The 26,791-nt window shown below is 41.1% G+C and overlaps 1 protein-coding gene across 2 annotated transcripts; it reads right to left on the bottom strand.

Moving 5' to 3' along the window:
- Nucleotides 1–270: 270 nt before the first annotated feature.
- Nucleotides 271–21,985, bottom strand: LOC124120573 (cubilin-like). 2 transcript variants are annotated; one of them, XM_046483432.2, is made up of 20 exons: nucleotides 21,643–21,985; nucleotides 19,530–19,605; nucleotides 18,707–18,819; nucleotides 17,835–17,981; nucleotides 16,371–16,458; nucleotides 15,688–15,806; nucleotides 14,283–14,432; nucleotides 13,238–13,328; nucleotides 12,450–12,571; nucleotides 11,574–11,729; nucleotides 11,183–11,264; nucleotides 10,418–10,536; nucleotides 9,939–10,094; nucleotides 9,578–9,659; nucleotides 8,192–8,292; nucleotides 6,648–6,797; nucleotides 6,282–6,372; nucleotides 5,730–5,848; nucleotides 4,461–4,616; nucleotides 271–1,457 (listed from the first exon to the last, which is right to left on the bottom strand). In XM_046483432.2, exons 1-20 carry the CDS (start codon nucleotides 21,683–21,685, stop codon nucleotides 1,186–1,188), a joined length of 2,433 nt encoding a protein of 810 aa, XP_046339388.2. In that variant the 5' UTR covers nucleotides 21,686–21,985; the 3' UTR covers nucleotides 271–1,185. The 2 variants fall into 2 exon arrangements, with proteins under 2 accessions (XP_046339388.2, XP_048250654.1); XM_048394697.1 differs by lacking the exon at nucleotides 17,835–17,981.
- Nucleotides 21,986–26,791: the final 4,806 nt, after the last annotated feature.

The following is a 26,791-nucleotide window of genomic DNA, read 5'->3' as shown; positions in this document are numbered from 1 at the left end:
ACTCCTGATACGCTGTCATCCATAGACACTCCTGATACGCTGTCATCCACAGACACTCCTGATACGCTGTCATCCACAGACACGTCTGATACGCTGTCATCCACAGACACGTCTGATACGCTGTTAACATTACTGGCGTAATACCATGGCTATATGCATTGCTGTATCTTTGCCCTATACCAACATGGCTATAAAATGTCTAACTAACCTTACTTAGGCATAAGCTGCAAACAGCATTGCTTGAAATTATAAGCTAGTTATAACCAACAATCTACATGTGTAGAAACAGAAATATCATTTTATTTACAAGTAGAAACATATCTCACAATACAACAGGTACGCTTGCAAAAAGTCTCAGGCAAGCATGCCACAAAAATGGAGCAGTCAGAACCATATTGCAAAGGTGTTTTGTCTGTCTGCGGATACAAGTAGTTAATACCTAAACAGAGTAATATATAATGAACATTAGATACCTCTGTTTTGTAAAGATGAACCATGCTGGAATCTTGTGACTCCAGATGTATGAAATCAGATGGACAATTACTTTTATCATGACTATCTTATCCTATGATTAAAAAATCTGGTGGCTTTTATATTGACCTGATTCAGTGACAGCTATACACACATGAAACATGATTCTTCCAGCACAACTGCTTTGCAGAGTATAAAAAAACATCATAGAAAAACATATATAAAATATAGACGCGAGTTTAAAACCACGTGAACTGTCATATATAGAGAGTCTGTGACCCGCAGAGACGCTCAGAGCATGGAAGTCCAGGTATCTATGTTGGAATGTCTATTTTGTTTGAAGCACATCGTATTGACAAGTATATGTCCACGAGAGCAACAACGTCTCTGGACACTTTAGAAGACATGAGTGCAGGACGTTCCGTGAACTAAGTGTTGTTTTCTGCCACACCTGAGATAAAAGTAGGATTTTCGGTAGTTTAGGGAACAAATACGTATTGATAATGCCCACCCCATCCCCGAAATAGCCCCCACTTCCTTCCCAGAATATAAATTGGTCATTCACTAAGAGTCTTGATTAACTACATGTGCATAGATTCTCCTGTACCGCCCAATACAGCTGGTGAAGTATTTTGTATATTTCCGTGAACATTCGTCGCACCTTGATTCTTGACCTCACTGCAACTAGGTGGTTGATCAAATGCGTTCATGCCGTCAAGCTTCTAAAGGCCCAATTTCCGAATAGCTGGGGGGAGAGGGGTTCGAAAAGCTGGGAGGAAAGGGGTACACCTGTAAATCTACAGCTGTTCCTGTTGCTGCTGATGGTGCTGGCGTGTGCATTCCTTGTGATTGAAAAACAGTTCTTCTTGAATTACAGCGACGTCTTTTGGATGAACAGACGACAAAGCAGGCAATGACGATTATGACGGGACCGATGATGCCTCCCACGGCAATAAATGTTGTCTTGTAATCTGTTTGTGAGGTTTCTGCATAAAACAACATTATCAGTCATGAATTAGAAACTATGAACTGCTAAGTACAAACGTGGACGTACATAGACGACGTGAAGGTGACAATTAGGGAATCAGTTAATTTCATATCCCTTAAGCTATTCAGTTACCCTAATTTTGTCTTCATTATGGACCGCCTGTCGATTTGATACCTCTGTGCAAGATGGATATGTCGATACACCCAATAATCATTCAGCTTTTATTTTAATGAATCTAATCAAAATATTTTGCGCTTCACGGGGCAGTCCCTTTGTATGACATAAGTTTGATTCCCAATCTTTTTGTATTTACATGTAGTTTGATTTACCAATTCTTCTGTTTTAATATTTAGCTAAATGTGTTTTGTGCGCGGGCCAGAAGATCCCATTTTGAAGCATACTAAACTTCAATACATTCTGGAATTTCAAAGTCCGAAACAGCATGCGCGCTTTGGATTAATGTACCTCAAGTGTACCAATTTTGTTTTCTGCGTGACAAACGAACGCATTAGCCACAAGGCTAACCCACAGCCCTGAAGGTGTTCTTAAGGTCATATGTTTTATAGACTTTTCTGGTGACAATCAAACACAAACTAGAACCTGAAACTAAGCATGTCTATCATTATGATATCATTACAATTTGTGAGTCGAACGTCAAAGGACAGTAGTTAGAGTCCACGCTGTTCGTTAATGGTCGCATTGTAGGACCCAGCTACTGTTGTCATTGCAACATGAAGGGTTGATTTTCAAACTTGAAAAATGTCTTCAAGTACTTGCATGTATAGAAGCAGACACTTCACCATCATACCCATAATGCTTCCGAATCAGAAATCAATTCTACCATCATAAATGCCCAGCCTGATGCCATTACCTTCGGTTTGTAGAAATATATATCAACTTCATCCTTAAGGGAATTGTCTCATAGCGTAATGGTCCAATGACAAAACGTGTGGTCCGAAAAATCAAATGAATTAAAACACGTAAGGTCCCACTGATTTTGAAGTCGCTACTTAAAATTCACTCTTATGAAAGGATTTGCCGAATAATGACATCATTTCAACTTTATATGCACAGCAAACTTTAATCAGAAACCCCCTAGCTATCTTAATAAGAAGTTATTTGAAGTTCCTAACTGTGTGTGCACTTCAGATTCTCGGCATCATGTACAGTTTGGTTCACTGTATATCCCATTCAGTGCGACTTTCCAACAGAGGTGTCCAATGCATCTCGCGATCCTGATAAGATAGTTACAACACCTTCCTTAATGTCCAAACTTTCGGTTTCGGAAAACACATGTCTAATGAAAGTTGACTTTAAAACAGGAAGTCGCATGATTTAGCTACTTTGACATAAATAAGCAATGTGCACTTCCTGTTCAGTGTCAATTCTAATACATGCCTGATGCAAAACGACTTAAAGGAAGAAAGTTGCATGGCTCTGGCTACCTTGATAAGACAGTTTTATCCAGATTTGGTTCATTATACTTCGATTGGTTTAACAGAAAGTCCAATGCCTCTTGCTACGCTAATATCGACCTTGGCCCTCAAATGCAACAACCAAACGCTTGATATATCAAGATGAAACCATGAGTGCCAGCTCTTAATCACAAACAGGCCATACCAAGAAACGGGTTCAGTACACAGCGGAACAGGACAACCTGACAGATTACAAATCGAGTCGTTCGATGAAGGTCACTCAAACCCTTGTTTTTCCCCCACCAAATGCAAAAAACCAATGTGTATATACTAGGTTTCCTCTATGTTACCATGATCTGAATGCACGTCTGACTGTATGACCTCGAAAGTGATATCGACCGTCAATATCAGTTACAATAATGTTAAGTGTGTGGGAGTGAGTGAGTTGGGTTTAACGCCGCTTTTAACAGTATTCCAGTTATATCGCGGCGTGTGAGTTTAATGTGGGAGGAAAGCCCGAAGTGATGCAGGTCTCAGACGTTTACCACGTCGGTGAAACCCACGAGCACGGGTATGGTGCTGACAAACCTAGAAACATAATCCGGGTGAACCGGGATTCGAACCCACAATCATAGGTTTCTGGCGCGAATCGCGGCGCCTTAGACGACTGGGCCACCCGTGCCCCCCAATAATGTTAAGACCATTCCCCACTTCTATACAGCTAATAAGCAAATATGATGTCCCTAGACTGAGTTCAATGGAACAATCAATAAACAATATATCATGCTTCTCACTGTGTCACCGTGACCTACTGCAGTAAGTAATTCATAAGTATTCAAAACATATACCCACTACATGCAAAAGACACACAGATCTCTGCAGGAAAAGGCACTTCAGTGAAAATGGCAAACCATCACTGTAACGGTTATCTTATTCAGATACGTACAACTCACATGGCAGTTTCACTTAGCGGTTCCTCTCGAAGACATCCTGTATATGCTTGAGGGAGAAATACAATGTCAGACTATTTCCTTGCAGGTGACCTCAACGCTCGATATGAACGGTCAATATTTAAAAAGATATCCATTGGCTCTGTGAAAAAGATACACCTAATATCCCTTAGATATCCCAGCACATTGTGGTTTAAACAATTAAGTGCGACGGCGGTCCAACTCTGACAAAACGAAATACCATCCCTATTCACATGTTTTCCTCATTACGTTTATGCCACATCTATTCCTTACGAAACGTACACGACACATATGTTTTAATAAACTGACCGACTGCACGTGCTTTAAAAAATATTGTTACAGTGAATTGTGTTTAGCTCCGTTTCATTTCAGTTATACTACGGCGTGTCACATGTGCGAAGAAGGTGTAAAGTGACATTATCCTCTTTGGTAGAACAAATGGGCATGAAAATGGTGCTGTCAAAGTAATCACAATCATGGCGAATCATAATCATGGCGAATATTGGATGCGAGCCCACCATCAGCGTTTCCTGGCACAGTGTAGAAGAATAGAACACGTTACAGAAGTTCGCATCTTCATCAGGTGGATGCTGCTTGTGTTCTCGATATACCTACTTTGGACTTTAAAACTGGAACACCGCATAACGAATCCAGACCCAACGTTGACACTGTCTGTGACGAACTCCACATAGAGGGACCGGCCCGTACTCTTCAAGGAAAAGTTTCCTGGACTGCACCTCTCCATTAGAAGACGTGCAGTGGTATTGGAGCCTACAATTGAAATAATTTTACTGGCATAAGGAAAGATTTAGAATATAAACTGTCAACGCAGAGAATAACCAGTCTCAATTATCCGCCGAAACATTTTCCGTTGGGTGTATATGGCAAAATAGCGGTGAAGCTTATATGAATGGATCCCCGAAGATCAGTGATAACACCAGGTGTTCACGAAAGGGTAAGCATGTCCTGCCCTACCGGGAGCACCAGCCAGTCAGATAATTTGTCTATGACAGTAAGTGTTTGTCGCCCGAAACAGCGCAGCATTCGTGACCAACCCGTGTTATTCCGGGACAAGCCGAATAGCGACTCGTGCCCCTCTAATGTCCATGTTTGCGACCGGGTTCCGTCTTAGCGCAAACGGGCATACCTAAAACAATTGTCAACTCGTTGCGTAATGGTTCACATATATTATATACATTTCAGATGCAATTTAAAGCACATATGGACATGCGGAGTTATACAGTATGAATGAACACATTTAACTGTGTCTTGGTTATATTTTAGATGCAAGACATATGTAAAATAAAAAATATTTCTGAGGGATTCTTTGATGAACAACTTGAGATCAAACGCGCATTCTGATTGGTTTGTCGTATTTTCGCACATAACCTTCGTCGATAGGGGGACGAGTCTTCTTGCAGGTTACGGAAATGGGCGAGTGGTGACGAATGACAGCGCAGAACTTCTCCTACCACGTACAACAATCTCAACATTGTTGTCAGGTTCGGTTGACTGCTTTCATAAAATATTGAGATGGCTGGGAATTAAGATTGACACATAATAATGTTCAAGTCAGTGCCGCAATCAATACCATTTGTTATCTGAAAGAATGCCAAGCAATTCTTTCTGACCAAAAATTATTAGTTTACCGCGAACATCCTGACTTGTTTTGTCCTTTTGTATCGGTATTTATTTTGTCCGTAAACATTCTGATCCAGCATATTCGGGAACAGTTCATCAAGTACACGAAATCCCACCTAACCCACCCACTACACTACCCTCACTAACACGCACGCACGTAAAATATTTAATGGTCGCTCCATTAGGTCCCTTCGTAGCGGCAGGTGAAAGAACCTTTTGTCTAAACACAACTGCAGTTCATACCATCGTAGACCCGTATTGCATCCGTACAGGTTGAACCGTCTGTATTGATGTCAGCAATGGTGAAATTAATTTCAATTCCGCCATATCTTGTCTTGAAATGCCACCTGCAGTGAAGATCACTGGAAGAAAAAGAGCGATTTGCAGTGTAAGAAATAACAGAGAAAACAATTAACACACATCTTGTATGACAATCACACTGATTTCAATCCCATGCGCAGTCAATAGAATACCCTTACACATTTAAAAACCTTTTGTAGTGACCAGAAGATGTAGTACACTCACAAGCCGAGGATCATAATCATGAGCATTTCAAGGAATCCGTATAGCCACATCCAGTGGTTCCTGACACTAATTAACAGACGCCTTTTATAATTTAGATTCCGAATTTAGATTGAGACTTATATTGTAACCATACCCCGAGGGTGGTGCTCATGCCTTCAACCATTGGTTTGCCGATTTGCTTGTTTATACGCGCAAAACTAGGCCGCGACTGTCTATTGGTGCCGTAAAACAACATTTGCTCACTCAGGGAAAACAGGGAAATGTTCTCACTCGAAATAGCCAGTTGGATATCCAACACTTCGTATGGTGCTTTTGTGTGAAGTCACCGCTACTTGTCTGACGTCGCCAGCACATCCATACACTGCACATGTAACACAATGTTAACGTTTTCATTTATATTCAAAGACAAAAGTAATTCAGATCATGGTACGGTCTTATTGATCACAACACATGAGATCCGGTATGATGCTGACAAATCAGAGCGAATCTTTTATTCATACAACAATCTTAGGTTTCTGGCATAAAGCAAATCTGCATAGCGAATATCGACGTCTTAGACGACGGGTCCAACCCCCCACCCCCCATTACCACTACCCCTAGTAGTGATGTTGGTGGGGCAGTGTTGTCATAACTTACTTGATGTAAGCCTTTCGTAGGTGAGTTTAAATCCCGCTCCTCTTCCTGTCGTCGTTACAAAGTTGATAGACATGGAGTTTCCTATTGTGATGTAGTTGTGTGCCTTGTTTCCACAAATCTCCCACTTTCTTTTTAATTCCGTAGAACCCCCTGAAACAGAGACAGAAGTATGAATCCTCATCATCGCTTACATCAGTGCTGTTCTCCTAATATCATGTTTTGAGACACATATAAAACCCTTTTACATGGTAATGAAAAATGACCCGTGTACCTATCGTGGTCATAGATGCAGCGCAGACCACCATACATTCATGTACACCTGGAAAATCGTTAGACGTCAATTCTTCTATGTTATCACACATACAAAACTACTATGTATCTTTATCAAATATCTGCAAATAACGTTTACCTCATTTGGGCAAATGTCTAAGATATCACCTGCTGTTTAGTTTGTATGAAGACACCGTATGATCCTTTAGATGGCCGCTAAGAGTTGGTCGTATCGTTTGATACAAAGAAGTAGAGGAAGAAATAGCCACAAGAATGTTTTTGTATGTTAATACGAGTAAACAAAATCAAACATCTTTCATCAGGCTATAGATAGAGAATACATTTTTTAACAGCCATTGATTTTTTAAATTTTCTAGATGTATATATTGCGAGGTACATGTGTCTATATTTAACACAGCTTACCTCAGTCTCCTAGGTCACATTGGGAGGAATCCATATTGGAAAAATAGTTTCATTAGTTAACCTGACCATCAAATTACAAAACATTTTTTGTCTGTTTCCGAAGCATCTGACCCCACCTCATTACCAGAGGACTTACTGAGAGGAATCCTTATTGAAATATAATATATTTCACTAGTTCACCTGACCATCATAATCCATGTCTGTCTGTTTTCCTTACACCCGGCCCACCTCAGTACTATAGGTCATATTGGGAGGATTCCTTATGTAACATAAATGTCACCAGTTCACCTGACTATCACAATCCATGTCTGTCTGTTTCCCTAACGCCCGGCCCACCTCAGTACTATAGGTCATATTGGGAGGATTCCTTATGTAACATAAATTTCACCAGTTAACCTGACTATCACAATCCAATCTGTCTGTTTCCCTAACGCCCGGCCCACCTCAGTACTATAGGTCATATTGGGAGGATTCCTTAGGTCAATAAATGTCACCAGTTAACCTGACTATCGCATTCCATGTCTGTCTGTTTCCCTAACACCCGGCCAACCTCAGTACCATAGGTCATATTGGGAGGATTCCTTATGTAACATAAATTTCACCAGTTAACCTGACTATCACAATCCATGTCTGTCTGTTTTCCTTACACCCGGCCCACCTCAGTACTATAGGTCATATTGGGAGGTTTCCTTATTGAAATAAGGTGTGTGTATCCTGACAATTGTTGGACCCGCCACAAACACATGTAAACTTCTCTAGTACATTTCACTTCAATAAAAACAAATGGGATATAAAGTATTCATAGTCTAGTACGTAAAGTGGATACAAAAATTTAATAAAACATATCTTACTGTCAGAGAACGTAATGGAATCTCCTGAACATGGTATGTTCATGTCAATAAACCGTAATGCCACGGCTTTGCCAGCAATCGTCCACGTACAATTTCCACCACTGAAACAGAATTGTTTTAGACATGGGGTGAAATGGGATTAACGTGTCGTTCGGGATTAGTACATTTATATAGCGACGTACGTGATGTTGTCACTGATAGAATGCACAACCTGAAACAGTTGGTACAGAATGGGAATAAACCCATTCTGTCCCAGCCAGTTACCACCCAAAGACTAGCTGCCTTACATGAAAAGTTTGGAGACTTCTCACTGACAAGGCCACAAATGACATAACCATGATATGTAAACATCGTTACATTAATTGTTTGATCAAAGATCTTGGTATACGTGACATATCAATTAATGGCACATATAAGGCCAGTATGGTAACTGAGGAAGAAATCTACCAAAACCATGCATTAGAACAATCAACTTTTTGACTTGACGCAAGAACCAGGAGACATGCCAATTCCTCTTTTGAACTGGATTCCAAAGCTCCATACAAAGCCGTACAAAGAGAGATATATTTTTGGGTCAAGCAAATGTACCGCCATATACCTGGCTCAAAGATTAACCATAATCATACAATACAAAACACATAATACAATCAAGAAAGGACTTTCTTCATATTCAAAGAAAGTGAATATTCAAAGTCAAGCGGATATAATACCATGTGGATTCTCAAAAGCTAAAAGGATTTGCTTGACTTTTGACAAGCTAAGAAAAAGGACCAGGTTCAATTCTGTCAAAACATTTGATTTTTTAACTTTGTACAACACTATCCCACATGAAAAGCTTAAGAGAAAACTTAATTCCTTGATCCCTGCTTTCGATCATTTGAGTGTGGGGGTGTTCTGTTGTCCTTGTACCAAGACATGCAACGTGAGAGCATAACTGTAAAGTTATGTGACATCCATGGGTCTGAAGTAACGGGGGATTTGAGGACGGACAACTTCATTATGGTACCAAACACTTGTCATATTACCATCTGTAAACACTAGAGGGGTCCTGTGATGTGCAGTGATGTCTCCCCACACAATTGGTTCCACCAATTGTGCTACCACACTTTTCAGGGACATTAAGTATTTTTGTGGGAGGAGAGGAGGGGAGTGGGGTTTGGGGTGTGCTAGGATTTCTGTTTGTGACGGGTTGTCTTGTCGGTCCCTGCTTCAAAACTGACACTATTTGTCTGAGAAAGGAGAAGTCAAACAATGTCATGTTTTAATAAAACTTCCAGTAGGTCCAGATAATGTTCTATTTATAAAGACCTGATCACAACTGATGTTTACCAGTCTGGACCAAATGTGATCAAATAAGTATTTTAATAAACGTTCGCAGCAACTTACCTTGAGTAGTTGCCAGGGTACCCTGGAGAATTCAACACAATACGTTTGCCACGAACCGCATCTAGGGCATATCCACATGATTCTGAAATGTATCAGCAAGACTTGTCAACAAAACAAAGAGAGCAACAGAGACTGAGCAAGTCCGAGTATCTCCACTCTGTATTCACAATTCCATCAAAGCATGTAAACTTGATACAGGAGGTAAGAGGACATCGACGTTTTCAAGCGTAGGCGACCAACTATGGAGAGTTTGCCATCACTTCACGCAGATACGTGTCGTGGGAGAGTAAGCAATCTATCTTCAATGAAAATGTTTAATTGCAATACAGTCGTCGGAAACACTACATACACGTAGACATACCTTCGACATAGCTTGCCTTGAAACCCGACCTGTCTTTATTGTCAATGATTGATGTGAACACAATCAACATAAAGCGTGATTCGCTTCTGTAGGTATTATCATTCTGCCTGTTGTAACGGCATCGATATCCAATTTCACGCGCTTGTTCATTGGTTCCTGAAAATATACCAATAATATTCTGTTCAACAAAGCTATATGTTGTTAGTGTATATCTTAGAAACGACAAGACGATAAAGTTTACCAAACCCCAGTCATATGTCATGATTACAATGGTTATGTAATATATTTATCGTGAGAGAAAAAAGCTTCGGTACTTTCGATAATGCCTTGAGGCATTTACCTAGTTTAATGGAGAAGTAATGAAAGGGGTATTTGTTTGCCAGACATTGATTCCGGTGTTGGGTTTGCAACAGTACTCAAGTTGAAATATTTATACCAGCTTGTCACAAATTCTAAATGACTATCATACGGAAACTTACCATCATACATTCGGACACTCTCCGAGATGCAGTTTGAAATGAGAACAGTAGTTGTGAAGGTGAGCTTCACCATCTTCATAGGATCTGTGGTGCGAATCAGCCACTGGCACTTCTGATGTCTTGTAACACACAACGCAATGAAGTAAGAAAACGTGCAGCTTTATGGGTAACAAATTCTGGTGTATTGCATTCATCGTGTCTTCGAAGTAGATTTTTATTTACTCCAACTCGATGACGGTGCAATCTACATCTAAGCATCACTAAATGCAATAGACCAAGAGCTGTTAGCCATGGTGTTGTATGTGTTCGTGTTTACTTCCCAAGCCAATCCAACAGTGAACACAATGAAACATTGGTATCATGGTCGAGTACACACAATCGCCTACAAAAACGGTTTCATCTGCATCCGATATACAAAATACTGAAAACACAATGCATCAGTTCGTAATAAATACGATTACAATTAAACATGAAGATGGCTTCAGACGAAACGAAGAAACAGTGGGCCAAATGTGCTTTTATATTAATTATATCAACGCTGGTCAGCTTTTAAACTTTGGTAAAACAACCAAGCTTGGGTAAGGGTCAGATAGTCTGAGGATCATAATCAGGTCGTGTTGGATGCGTATTCGAATTAGAGGTTTCTAGCATTGCAATGAATGGAATTACGGTATCTTAGACCACTGTGCCACCTGTGTCTCATGATCGTGGCCGATATAAAGGATAAGTATTGCACTTTGTTTTGTATCTTTAAAAAAAACTTACCCCTGGTATGGCCCGGGATAATTCGGAGTCATCAAATGTTGAACACTTTCCGTTGCCGTGAGATTACCTCCACAAGTAGGCGCTGCAACAACATATCTGGTATATAAACTATGAAACCATGCCTTTATTGAAATATTAAACTCTAGTTAAGGAACTTTCTGAGAAATAAATGGAGTAATTGTTCTCACACGATTTCCAAAGCAAACGGCATAAGATCTAGGTCAACAAGGTTGTCCCCATGTATGGAATCGAGCCCGGGCCTTCGGCGTGAAGAGCGAACGCTTTAACCACTAGGCTACCCCACCGCCCCTCAACATGGGCGGAAGTAGAGGGCAGAGCGATAGGGGATAGGCGAAAACGAGTTATGGTCTGAACTACAACAGACACTCACTATCGAGGATGCTGTATTGAAGGGAGAACCCTTTGTGTGTTTCAGTGCTGGGGTAGGCTCTGAATACAACCATCAGTCGAGACGTGAAGACCTCATAGCTTGGAAGGTCTCCTCCACACCACCCCAACCCAATCGCAGCTTGCGCAGGATTAGAATCTACAAATAAAAAAATATCAAAACATTTATCAACCACAATCAAATCAAATGTAAGTCAATATGAATATAATTATTAAAAAAGATCAATCTCTAAAAGCTACAAATTGAAAAAATAATTTTAACATATTGTTAAAATATAAGACTTCAGTAGTCCACTGTAAGTATGCGCCGTGCACGTTCATGTTGAACATTTATCTCGACATTAATGTGACCCTTGGCTTCGTGTGCCTTTAGAATTGACATGCATTGTACAGTCAATAACCCCAAACTCAACTCAATTAATGCGATAAATTATTTAAGATGTTACTTATAGTTACAGCAAACTCCCGATCGCCAAAAGGGGGCACGGGCGGCCCAGTCGTCTAATGCGCCGCGATTCGCTGTGCAGAGTTGCGTCCCTTGGGCACGCCAGAAACCTATGATTGTGGGTTCGAATCCCGGTTCGCTCCGATTATGTTTCTAGGTTTGTCAGCACCATACCCGTGCTCGTGAGTTTCACCGAAGTGGTAAACGTCAGAGACCTGCATCACTTCGGGCTTTCTTCCCACATTAAGCTGACACGCCGCGATGTAACTGGAATACTTTTTTAAAGCGGCGTTAAACTCAACTCACTCACTCATCGATCGCCACAATGATATTAAACAACCCCCTGATCTATTCAATGGATGTAAGATGTTTCAAGGACTTTGACATGGAGATTCGCCTATACGCGACATTCACCTAGATGTATCCGTATGCTGTCAGTATCGCAGTCCTGAGTATGTTCCATACTTGCATTCAGAACAGTAATATTAACCACCACCCGCTGCTGAGAATGGCCTAGCCATCGAAGTTCCTCAAACCTGTAAAAGAGATTCAACTGCAATCTTGATATTGATGCAATATTATCTAAACTAAACTAAACTATACTCACTCACTCATTCAGTTGTACTGCTATCCTAAATTATATTTAAAAGTTTGCTTTGAGATATAACTTGGCTGTATTGGCAACATTCATTTTAATTTTATTTCACGTTCATGTCGCCAAATGACTGGAACAATACTGATGCGACGTTAAACTTTAACTCACTCACTTCTACTCAAATACGTGCATGCAATGGGAAAGATACGGTACAAATATACGCATTGAATAGAAAACATGCGGCACAAATATGCGTAATGACAAAGATGTGGTGCACATATATGTACTTAATGCAAAAGATACGGTACAAATATGGGCGTGCAATAGGAAACATGAGAAACAATTACATGTATGCAATAGAAAGATACCAAATATAGCACAATATGGGAAACAAGAGCTATAAATATATTTGTTCACGTAACGCGAAAAAGGACAATGCGTTCGTCCATCAGACTGGCTGGGTTAGTGTGAAACCTGTTTTACTTTAATAGCTTAATTACTTGGCGTCTCTTGCACGACATGTTGATATAAATGCTACATTAATAGCATCACATTTGGTCATTTAGCTACGCAACAGAGGGTTTTACCGACACTAAAGTTTACTTACTCAGAATAGATCTTCAGGGGCCCTGGAGACATGATGACTTCCGGTGTTGCCTTTTGTTCCAATGAGATGTTGACAATTGGTCTTTGGGGATCTGAAACACAAATGAAAATTAGAAACCTCGTGTTTGCGTATTCCATTTCACCATTACAGAAACCCTCAAAAAGTTTATCAGCAAGTTTATTTTACAGTATAAGAGACTATTTGCGGAACTGTCACTACATTTTCAAGTTCAAATGTTTATCCAGCAAAACATTGTTGCGCCTTTAAGACGGACCAGGATCCCGTTAGATTCGTTCCTGTTATTCACCAGTATCTATCATGATCTGCTTTTGGGATAACCAAATTTGGAAACGTCTATGACCTGCGCATGCGTCACATTGGGCTTTCCTCCAACATTAAACTGGCACGCCTTGATATAACCGAAGTACTATTCCAGCGTTGAAACGAAATCACTCACTCACACATCAAGAATGTGATATGTCAAGTGTTGATAATGACTTGACTCATTTGTGATTTGTTTTAGGAACCAACAAATAGCAATGTGCGTATGAGCAGCTTGTTGTATGGGCTGACTGTTCCGAACGGGTGCAAGTCCCACATGGGTGTGTGTGAAGTCCACTTTTGGTGCCTTCTCGACGTGATACGGATGTAATATTATTAGAACTGCCTTAATACAATATTAACCACTTCGCTATTCTGAACGCTGACGTTGACTAAATTTGTTTACCAACTGACTATATTGAGTGTTTCAATACCAGGGATGTAAGGTAAATGGACTTATCACGAACACAACGGAAGGTAATGACAACATGACATATAAATATCTTTACTAATCCCTCCATACGGTTTCGGGTCAAATAGTTGTCAGTTACTCTTGATTTGAAATGAAATCGACTAATATTTGGATGGGTGTTATACTTGCTCATGCTATCGACCACATTCATTTGACTGACCCAAATCAGACACAATGATAGATGACATATAGTTGACGTTATAAAACAACACTCACTCACTCACCCATCTAACTATCATTTTAATACTTTACCGGGTATTGCTGTGTATTCAATCTCGAAGCCTGCAGGCAGGTGTCGTTGCCCGGCGGCGATTATGTAAAGGAACCTCCAGTAGCTGAAGAATGTTTTGCCAGCACCCCCACACCATGTTCCTAACGTGCGTGTGTCAGAAGTTATTTCACCTTAACGTACAAAACAAGGGAGAATATTATTACGAGAGTTTGTGGTGTACATTGGCTTATCTCTCGGGATGGGATGGATGTGGGCGGAGATGCTGAGGCGCAGAGAGTTATCTCTGAATCATGTTAGTGAGTGACTATGGTTATACGCGTTCTACAACATTCTAGCAATATCAGGACACCAGACATCGGCTTCAAACAGTGTACCAATGTGAAGAATCGAACCCGGGCCTTCGGCGTGACGAGGTGGGGTGAGGTGAAATAGTGTTTAACGTCGCGTTCAAAATTACTGAACGTATACAGCGACGTGCATGCGTGCGTGCAAGCGTCTGTGTGTGTGACTAGCTCAGACTAATGCCAATTTTATAGTGTTAGCCCACTGAGATACTATGTCGCAGTTTGAATACCCCTCTCAGACACAGTATACTGACTACGAGCCACCAGTCCTTGTTTTAGCCCCTTAATGTTGAGCGCCAGGCAGGGGAACAACAAGTACCATGTTTAAACGTCTTCACAAACACATGCTCATAAGGTGGGTATCGTACAATCGACTCTGCTTTCTGCAAAAGATTCTATTGGAAATGGAATGGGGTTCGTCGCTTTATTATTAGTAGCGCGCGGCCGTTGATCGAATCCCCGACCTTCCGCTCTTCGGTTGGACGCTCTACCACTAGATCACGGTGGCGGTCTTGGCGTGACGAGCGAATTCTTTAACCACTAGGCTACCCGACCGCCCCCTCTATCATGTGTGGCTATTCCACGTATGATGAACACTTGTTTTTGTGGGAATGGCTTTTAATTCAGAATACAAACTTTGTTTTAATAGGGTTTGTTGGTAGCTTAGTGGTTAAAGCGTTCGCTGGTCACACAATTACCCTGGTTCGAGTCTTCACGTGGATACCCTGCAGTGATATATACTAGTACTCACACACTAATGTATTAATTATCGGAATGGGGTAGAGTTTGGCAGTGACACGAAAGGACTCTGAGTGAGGTAGAACAATGCGTTAGCCTGTTTGGAATTCCGAGGACGCTGTCTCACTGATTAACCTTATAGAACATACACATGTATATCCACAGTTTCTTGTGCAGCGTACGGCCTTATAGTCGTGCCAGGATCCGCTTAGTTTGAGTTCGAATCCCAGATTTCCCCCTTTGTGATCCTTGTCTTGTCGGCACCATATATATACACTGCTGGGTGAAGTATGCTCAATGTGAGTGTTAACGTATTGTCTGTGGACATGATTCTAATACCTACCATCGAATATGGTGACGTTGAAGGTACTGCAGTCGATTGTTGAAAAAGTTGCCGATTTCACAGTGATGCTCACACGTTCATTGTTCAATCCTGCTATCGCCCATATACAACTCTGAACCCTGTTGAATCATAGAATGGAATGTAACATTATCTTGATATTCTGCCATCTCTAATCACTAGATGACATATCTCTCCTATTGCTTCTAAAAGGCGTAGGAGAGGTCGGGTAGCCTAGTGGTTAAAGCGTTCGCTCGTCACGCCGAAGACCCGGGTTCGATTCCCGGCATGGGTACAATGTGTGAAGCCCATTTCTGGTGTCCCCTGCCGTGATATTGCTGGAATATTGCTAGAAACGTTGTAAAACCATACTCACTCGCTCACTCACTTCCAAAAGGCGTCAAATAAGTGACAGGTAGACAAATACGCCAAATCAATTCTTTGGAGCGTGCTCAAAGCTCTACCTTTTTGCCCGGTCAGTGGATCGTGCCGGTCGTGCACTTAAATTTGAATTATTTTTCTCATCTCCCTGGGGAGTATACAACTAAATTTACAAACAAGTGCACACGGGACCACATGCCACCATCAATTTTTTGTTTAAGTCTATATATTGATCAATCGCTATGTAAACAATATATGTGAAATTTAAGTTTAATATTGTCTGGTTCAAACAACTATACACTCACCTGAATGGTGTTCCTCTTAGTGGGTATTGGGGGGACCTGATAAACCGGGGACGATGATATGCAGACATCGCTCCGCCACATATATACGCTGAAACATAATTCAATATCCTTCTTCTGTGTCTTATACAGTATTTGTACTATTGATCTTATAACGTCCTCCGCCGTCGGCAAAATAACGGGGTGCGGGTGGAGCCACACCCAAGGTCGCCGCAGTTCGATGTCAGAGGTACGTACATTAGCCGTGTATGTAAGCTCTACCACCACGCTCGTTTGTTTGACAACAGTACTGGGTAATGTACAAAATTGTCTATAACCTGGGTCTGGGGTGGTCCAATCGTTAATGCGCCGCAATTCTCTGTGCAGTGTTGCCTCCCTTAGGCGTGCCAGAAACTAATGATCGTGGGATCGAATCCCATATTCACCCTGATTACGGTTCAAGGTTTGTCAGAGCCATACCGGTGTTCCTTGATTTCACCAAAGTTTTACCGGCATCACTTCGGATTTACGTCCTATCACAGCGGCAAATCAAACCAAAAAACACGCTCACTCACTCACTCACTCCCTTACTCACTCACTCACTCACTCACTCACTCACTCACTCACTCACTCACTCACCCACCCACTCACTCACTCACTCACAACCTGGGCCACTTTGGGCTTACCTACCACATAACGCCTACATATTATAATTATAGACGAAACGGCACCACTTCAAAACGAAACCAAACTTAAACAGCACCAGGTTGAAGAAAACGCACCCAGAATTGACGCAAACGGTACCGTATCTTCGTGCTATTGTTGTTCTATTTTGAATGACTACAAAGTAAGCAATAAGTATGTTTGTCTCATCTGGAGTCATAGTCAAGTGTGCATTTCTAAATTAACTTAATATATTTCTATTATATATAATAAAGTATCTGTACCGCACACCTAAATTGAATATTAACTAATTCAGGTGTCAGGTTTTATTTTCGACAACACAGCCAACGACATCTAGTTCCAGCTCAGCCAATTAGTGTCGTTTTCGCCATGATAATACAGGTACCCTTCAGACAAGTCTCCGTTTTAGCCCGGTACACGCTGACACGCAGTGATAAAACTGTCTAACACTCACTCCCTCTTTCAGGAAGTATACTAAGACACATACATTCTTAAATCTAAACCATCCATTCAATCTTTACCCTGGTTTTAACTATAACCGATGTCCTAAAATGTGCAAGGAACGGTATGCTCTGAAGTTCTTGGGTGGTGGGGTAGCCTAGTGGTTAAAGCGTTAGCTCGTCACGCCGAACGCCCGGGTTCGATTTCCCACATGGGTACACTGTGTGAATCCCATTTCTTTGTCCACCCAACGCCGTGATATTGCTGTAATATTGCTAAAAGAGGCGTTAAACCAGACTCACTCTTCTCAAATTCTGTAGTTAGGTCTTTTCAAAGAAAAGATGAGACATAGAGTTAACGTACCACTCTGTATGTGGTAAGTGACGTTGATTCTCCCGAGACCTGCAGCAACCCTTGGTGATCTGAACACGATGGTCGCAGTGTTGTGTGAAGCGTAAAACCAGTCTGGGGTCTGTTTGCCACAGTAGGAACCCACATACAGGCCGGCCTCTGAGACAAAGAAACGGTCCGACATCGAGATACCCATAGCATGCAGGTCGTTACTTAACACAAATTAACAACCAATCAAATCATTTCGTTTCAAACAACAGAACATTCATCACTATATCTTTCCTCAACTTCTAATATATAGTGAGTGAGTGAGTGAGTTGGGTTTAACGCCGCTTTTAACACTATTCCAGTTATATCGCGGCGTGTCAGCTTAATGTGGGAGGAAAGCCCGAAGTGATGCAGCTCTAAGACGTTTACCACTTCGGTGAAACCCACGAGCACGGGTATGGTGCTGACAAACCTAGAAACATAATCGGGGCGAACCGGGATTCGAACCCACAATCATAGGTTTCTGGCGTGCCCAAGGGACGCAACTCTGCACAGCGAATCGCGGCGCCTTAGACGACTGGGCCACCCGTGCCCCCTTCTAATATATAGAGCTGTCTGCATCATTCCACATGGCCCAGAATGGAGACGATAGAATAGGACTTTCGTCCCACGAAACATAAACCGTGAGAAGTCTTTCAGCTTTTGTTTGCTCTTCTGATGTGTCAATGTTTATGGTTCAAACGTTATAACATAGCGTGACATGGATTCCACCAATAATGCCTATAACCTATATACATCATTAAAGAAGATCCCTTTCATTTTTTAGCATTTATTCGTTCATCTGTCCATTCCTTTATGTATTCATATTTTAATCTGTCAATCTTTCAACAGCTTACCTCCTGATGTAACATTAACGGCACTGGTTGCACAATCCTCGTCACTTAGGTTATACGTAGATTTTATTCCCAATCTGACAAGTTGCTCTGTCTTTGCGGCTGTGATGATGATCCTGTCAATATAAAAATATAAATGCTGAAACATACAAAAACATACCAATCCTATAGCTAATAGGCATGAATTCCACCCAGTCACCTGTTCTCCAAGGTGACACCAATTGAAGGCGAAACCCTCGAGCACGGCCCGACCATATGTAGTGGCGTTAAACCTACAAGTTTATCATTGATACAACTCACACATTACATATAAGGACACAGAATATACCGGTTTACGGATCCGCCCACAAATAAAACCAGAAATTGGGAAAACCCGAATTCCAGTTTAAAGACTTTTTTTATAAACACCGTTCCTCATAAACATATTTGTGAACCTGGCAAGTTGTTCATTCTCAGTGACGTCAATGTTCGCACAAATACTTTTGAACAGTTGAAAGATTCACCAGTCCTCCAACCAGTGTGCGGTATTGTTCCGAATTCCGAGCGTCTCCACATGTTTGAAAAACTAACAAATGATTAAAGGTCCCCATTTTATTTATATTTTCATTTTAAACACTTATCACCGCTATTGAAAATATCCACAAACCAACTAATAAAAAAGGAACTGCCATGATTTCAATCTGCCCCAATACCCACCATGACTCCGTGCTGAAAGGGCTCATCCCGCCCATGTTTGCATTTATGTTACGTAGAAAATATTCTGTTCGAAAATGTTGTCATTTTACGTTTACGTTACAGCTTAACAATACAAGTTCAAACTTTTTACCTGTCAGTGGGAGCCGCATAAAAAATGTATGACTGTTTCGTTGATGTTGCTGTCAGGCGGATAGTATCTCCATGAACTGAAACAAGAGTGTTTTCTTACAATTATCATCTTAATCCAACATTCTGCTGCAGTTATGAGTGCATGGAAGTTGTTTCGCTCAGTAGTGGACAATATTCAACAACATCAGAGCGAACTTTAAAATATGATAAATATATAACATCAACGCAAGAAAAAAAACAGTCTTGATTTTCAGCCGAAACAGATTCAATTTGGCCAAAAGGGAAAAATAGCTGCGAAAATTGTATAAATGGACCACTGAAAGCAGTGATGACACAAGGTGTTGGGGAACAGGTAAAGCATGTTCTACCATATCGATTACACCCGTCGTTCACACAATTTGCATAAAAAAGTACAAATATAAGTATTTATTGCCTGACGCCGCACAGCAGAACTCCTACCATGCAACAGCGACCTGCAGACAAACTAGGGGGTCAATGCAAATGATAGATGGACCAGAAAATCCAATGATAGTGCATTTACTGGATGCGTTAAAACTCGTGCAAGTGCTGCTGCTTGACGTATACCGGCAGTAAAAATCCAAGATGGTTGATACAGACCTAATATACCGTTAGTGACAGCCATCTTGGATTTTCCAACACCCACCTCACATATTTCACATGGAAATGCTGGTACCGAATTTCGTTTTTTGACACTGTTTGGTGTTTTACTACCATTAATTGTGCAAGGATATTAATCTGTTCTTTTTAGATCACGTTCGTGACTTTATTGATAAAGATTATAGGTAAAATTTTCAACAAGGTTTGGCCTCTAAGGTTTGAAGAGTGGTCTCCCCTTGACATCAGCAATGGCTGTCAAACGTTTTGCTGGTAGCACCGATGAGGAAATCTCTGATAAAAGGCAAAATATGCGATATGGATGTCAGAGAGTGTAAACTTTTCGGCATAATAAATTCGTAATGGTGTCTTTAGTTGCCGTATACGGTGTCATATTAGGTTAGCATAAAATATTTTTCTGCTAACCTAATATGACACCGTATACGGCAACTGAAGATACCACAACTAATACGTAGACTGCTGTCACAAGTGTTTTAATTCCTTGTCACCATTAACCGAGTCTACATTATTATGTAATTATTGTACCAATCCTGGTGGTATATGGGTTATGCAAGTGCCTGTGAATGTGATTTGCATATCTAATTTTTATTTTGAATATACATCTTTTCTATATTTGACATATTGCCTAATGATATGCACTTCACTGAAACGTGTTTAAATTCGAAGCATGTTGAAAAATGTTTAAAATCTAAATATGTTTTAACATGTTGAAATTATAAACATCTTTAGAGCATGGGGATGTTGTGTTCAGTCGGTGTTTAGGCTGTGAGACAACAGCTCATGTCATGTGTTTAGACCTAAATGCGTTTAGATAGAGCACACCAAATGTGTTTTCCGTTGAGGAGTGAAACATATTCTCCTAATCATGTTTAGATCTAAACATGTCTTAACTGTGTTAACATCCCCAACCCAATTTCTAAAGTGCATCATTGAACAGTTTCAATCAGGCTATGTGCTCTGTATTCCTACACTGATGAAATTTTTATTGTAAATTATATTATGTCCGGTAACATGTATTTACTTTGTGGATTTTCCCGCTTCCAAAACATTACGTTAAACACAAATAAAACCAACCTCAACAATATGCACAATGTGATGTATGGTATATTTTACGGGTAGCATATTCACTGCACACCGTCACACCTGAACGATCAGTAACAATGTTGTAATGGATGGCCATGGCCAATTATGTATCGCCAAAATCAACATTTCAACGTGTCATTATCCGTACTCTCTCTCTCTCTCTCTCTCTCTCTCTCTCTCTCTCTCTCTCTCTCTCTCTCTCTCTCTGTGTGGCGGGTGAGGTGGAGATGAAGGCGACGGCCAATCTGTCCCAAACCGCCACAAGAATCTCATTTATACGTTCATTGAAAAGCAGAGTATACATGGTATAGTTCATATGAAATACTAACACAAACGACAAAAGCCCCCCCTCCCACTGTTCCTACGGGCCTGATTGAGTAAATCGTGAACGTTACCTGTCATGAAGATGGACAGAAATATTGAAATCCGATGCGCCATATTCGTGTCTGCTTACTCCACTGTCAAACTGTGAATATACACAGGGCTTTCATGTTTCGCAAGATCCGTTTGGTAAGCATACCTGTGTCTACATATAGGTCACACGTTAGGGAGCGACGCGCGCATCGTCCTATTGCGTCTCATCTCATTTATGGGACTGCTAATTATATTACAAATGTTTAGAGCACATCATTTTCCACAACAATGTCTTCCGTGGTACTGCGATTTATCTCATGAACAAGGACTGACTCAAGGCTAGCGAGCTAGTGATGAACACTGCCGGTTTAAATCGTGTCACAGGCCTGCGTTGTTTCTAAAAATAGCAATGAATTAATACCTGGAACGGGGAGTTCCGCCTCGATGCCCGCATTGAAATCATACGTGTAAACGGACTTTTCACCTCATGAAAGATGGGTCACAGCTGAGCAACTTGGGTAGACTCAATGACCTTTACCATGTGGTGAGTGGGTGAATGTTATTGTACGCCGCAGTCATACCACGGTGGCCCAAATATTTGTCTGTTCCTTGTGCTGACTGAAAACTGTTGCCATGAATGTTTGTGTTATTTGAGTGGAGAACGGGGTATTAAACATTATTTTGGGCAATATTTATTGACAAATTCTTTAAAAAAGTACCTCTTTGTAATACGGCGAAGTGTATTAATTTTGTTCCTGTGCACAACTATATTGTTCATCCTAAAGAGGGTGGCCCAGTCGTCTAAGGCGCCGCGATTCGCTGTGCAGAGTTGCGTCCCTTGAGCACGCCAGAAACCTATGATTGTGGGTTCAAATCCCGGTTCGCCCCGATTATGTTTCTAGGTTTGTCAGTACCATACCCGTTCTCGTGGGTTTCACCGAAGTGGTAAACGTCTGAAACCTGCATCACTTCGGGCTTTCCTCCCACATTAAACTGACACGCCGCGATATAACTGGAATACTGTTAAAAGCGGCGTTAAACCCAACCCAACTTGGACGCAACTCTGCACAGCGAATCGCGGCGCCTTAGACTTCCCAATTCAAAAGGAAGAAGAACCATAAAAAAAGACTCTAAAATGCAACGATTTTCTGATATTTACACCATGACAGATACGGTGCTCCTTTGTAACATTGATGAGGCCAATAAAATTGCTTGTTTGTCGTTTAACGCCGCACTCAGCAATATTCCAGCTATATGACGGCGGTCTGAAAATAATCGAGTCTAGACTAGACAATCCAGTGACGGGACTCAACCCCAAAAATTCTAGAATCTATACTTTACTAAGGAAGTGTTATCCCAAATATAACATTTGTTACATTTGACCACTTTCTCAATGGCACACTGTTACCGTGAGCAGACATTGGGCTGACGCGCCCTCATAAAGCTGAAGTACTGAAACCGTTAAACCCAACACCCGCATAATAATATTATTAGTTATGGTGTCTTTATTTGCCGTGTACGGGGTCAAAGGGAGACTACTCTTCAAACCTCAGAGGCCAAACCTTGTTGATAATTTTAACTTTATAATCTTATTATGCGGGTGTTGGGTTGTTGGGTTGTTGGGTGTTGGAAAATCCAAAATGGCTGTGACTGACCGGATACGGTCTCATATTAGGTCAGTAACAACCATCTTTGATTTTTACTGACGGTATACGGGCTCATACAGGGTCAGTAGTTCTGCTCTCCGATTGGTCAATCTCACTTTGAGGCATACTAAAAAACGAAATGCAACACTGTACTTTGGCAGCATGAACCTATCTGTACAGTGAGTGAGTGAGTACGGTTTTACGCCGCTTTTAGCAATATTCCAGCAATATCACGGCGGGGGACACCAGAAATGGGCTTCACACATTTTACCCGTGTCGGGAATCGAACCCGAAGTCTTCGGCGTGACGAGCAAACGCTTCAATCACTAGGCTACCCGACCGCCCCTGTACAGCATAATGTCGTTGTGACACACACTAAATCAACAAGTATAATATCAACGCATTTAATAAAAATTTTATGAAAACATGAGCAGAAAGGGAAAGATTTCTTCTCACCGTTTGTACAATGTATTTAGATGTAGTTTGAGTGTGAACATTACACATATCTGTATTTAGAAGATGTCATTGGGGTAAAAAAAATATTGTTTGTTTGTTGTTTAGCAGACACCTCAGCAATAGTCCAGCTAAACGACAGCGTGCTGTAAATAATCAAGTGTAAACCAGATAATATAATCCAGTTATTGACACCATGAGCAACAGGGATGCGATGACATGCATATACGAAGTCAACATTCCCATGTTTTGGCCTCTTACGACAAGCATAGATGGCTGAGGGCCAAGCCCAACCCGGATGTTGACGGGTCGGTAAGGAAAAGTACAGGCGTAGGTACAAAAGGTATTCACCACTCCTACATGTAATTTCACATGAAAAGCCTAGTCGGAAAGAAACCTAATCTTACATATGGGAATATATAGTCTCTCGTCATAAAACTGCTCTCTTTAGGTTTTTCTATTTATTATCATAATTATTATTATTTTTATTATTATTATTATTTCTATTGTTGTTGTTGTTGTTGTTGTTATTATTATTATTATTATTATTATTATTATAACAATAACAATTATTATTATTATTATTATTATTATTATCAAACCATTACGATGATGTCACGATTTCGTTCTTCCCGTTGATTCTGACCCAGGAATCCACTGGCAATTCTGAACATACAGGGGCGGTCGGGTAGCCTAGTGGTTAAAGCGTTAGCTCCTCACGCCGAAGACCCGGGTTCGATTCCCGACATGGGTACAATGTGTGAAGCCCATTTCTGGTGTCCCCCGCCGTGATATTGCTGGAATATTGCTAAAAGCGGCGTAAAACCATGCTCACTCACTCACTCTGAACATACAACAAATGACGATCATTGTGCAAAGTTAGAGATAAATTTTTCATCAACCATATAACTTGTCTCAAGACAGAGAAATCACTCGAATCTGTTCATTCCGAAAGAAGATTCAACATATTTTTTTGATTCGCCACTATAATAGTGAGTGAGTGAGTGAGTATGGTTTTACGCCGCTTTTAGCAATATTCCAGCATTAACACAGTGGGGGACACCAGAAATGGGCTTCACATATTTTACCCATGTCGGGAATCGAACCAGGGTCTTCGGCGTGACGAGCGAACGCTTTAACCACTAGGCTACTCGACCACCCTACTATAATACAAGACAGGTTATCCAAGTGAGTGAGTGAGTGAGCAAGTCGGGTATAACATATGGTTTTATCTGATCGCCATTAAAAAGAGCGTTACATTCATTCACTAACTCATTCATTCCAATAAGCAATGTTGTATTATTCATGAATCATGTGTCATTTTGTTTGTTCTTGTGAATAACTGCGATCTGTCTTGGTGACCTGATCACATGGGCCTTCTGTCTGGATGAACTGATCATATGGGCCACATGCCCTAGTAAACTCACACATGGGCTAGTGATCTGATCACAAAGGCTATCTGTCCTAGTGAGTTGATCACAAAGGCCATCTGCCCTAGTAAACTGATCACATGGGCCATCTGTCTTAGTGAGCTGACAACATGAGCTGTCTGGTTTCATGAGCTGACCACAGAGCTATCTGTACTGGCGAGCTGAACACATGGTGTGCCTGTTCCAGTAAGATGATCACATGGGTTATTTGTCTTGGTGAGCTGACCACATGGTCTATCTGCCCCAGTAAGCTGACCACATGGTCCATCTGCCCCAGTAAGCTGACCACATGGTCTATCTGCCCCAGTAAGCTGACCACATGGTCTATCTGCCCCAGTAAGCTGACCACATGGGCTATCTGCCCCAGTAAGCTGACCACATGGTCTATCTGCCCCAGTAAGCTGACCACATGGTCTATCTGCCCAAGTAAGCTGACCACATGGTCCATCTGCCCCAGTAACCTGACCACATGGTCTATCTGCCCAAGTAAGCTGACCACATGGTCTATCTGCCCCAGTAAGCTGACCACATGGGCTATCTGTCTTGGTGAGCTGACCACCAAGACAAAACTACAAACTACACACTGTACAGCAATAAATAACAAACTGTTAATGAGATCATAGAAAAATTATTTTATTGATATCAGCTTTTAAATGAGACATTCCACGTACCTTTAAAACTTCAGTACATTAGTATGAGACAATATATATTACCGTGCACCGTACTTATGTTCCTATGTACAACATAATAACAATCAATAATGATAATACCATTTGGAAATATATGACACCTGCAAGAGCAGTTGCTTTTTTTACAAATAAAAGTCATGTAGAAGTCAACATCTTCTAAGCACCTTTTGATGGCCGAACAATCCCTCGTGTCCAACATAACAATGATGTTAAACAATAAGGGTTGAGTGAGAAATGATGACAGACCACTTGGCAAGAACTCTAGCTCTAACAAGCTATACACTAAAACGTCGCGATTATAATCTCAGAAGGTTTGACACCTGTGCCACTTCGGGTACGAGTCCCAGATTTATCTGATACGGACAACTGTAAATGAAATACTGTTCAAAACGGTGTATTAAACCAACTACCAGATATGCCAATACTAACAGGAATCGGTTCAAGTTCACTCTGGATTTCTAGTGCAATTTCTAGTGTAACAGGAAACGCGTTGCTATCCTCCCACAGTCTCTGACTACAGTTCCCAAGGGTACAGTTGCCACGGAATCGATTCAGCCAAATTGTCACTCACCCATTTACTCAATCTCTACAATCTCTCATTCAATGCAGTAAATGATCTGGAAGACGATGTTTGACAAACATGAAACCAAGTTTACCTTCTTGGCGATCACAGCACCCCGTCCGTGTGTTTAAGACCGGGCACTTATGGTTACAATATATCGAGTGAACAATGTACCCATCTTGAGTCAAAAGCCAAGTCTTGACATCAGCTATCAATATACCCGAAACCTGTACCTCGAAGGTCAAAATACACGAGTACACCAATACTCGATACATAATTGTGTATTCCAATGGAATGCACACGTGATTTGATGAATGAAACACAATGACATTTCCATTATCGAAGGTCGCATAACGATGGTCGAAATACACATGTTTCTCAAAGGTTGAAATGTAGATTTACATCTCGAT

Source organism: Haliotis rufescens, unplaced genomic scaffold (genome assembly GCF_023055435.1).
Source record: "Haliotis rufescens isolate VD_foot unplaced genomic scaffold, xgHalRufe1.0.p SCAF_1, whole genome shotgun sequence".
NCBI lineage: Eukaryota > Metazoa > Mollusca > Gastropoda > Lepetellida > Haliotidae > Haliotis > Haliotis rufescens.
The sequence above is the reverse complement of the archived record's forward strand: the minus strand, read 5'-3'. Positions and strand labels throughout refer to the sequence as shown.

Excerpts from the sequence above, each read along its gene's own strand:
- LOC124120573 (XM_046483432.2), bottom strand. The coding sequence starts at position 21,685 with ATGGCGCATCGGATTTCAATATTTCTGTCCATCTTCATGACAG. Across the intron at positions 18,820-19,529 it reads TATGCGGCTCCCACTGACAG|GATCATCATCACAGCCGCAA; the intron begins GTAAAAAGTTTG and ends TTATATTGACAG. Across the intron at positions 14,433-15,687 it reads CAACGTCACCATATTCGATG|GTGAAATAACTTCTGACACA; the intron begins GTAGGTATTAGA and ends TTGTACGTTAAG.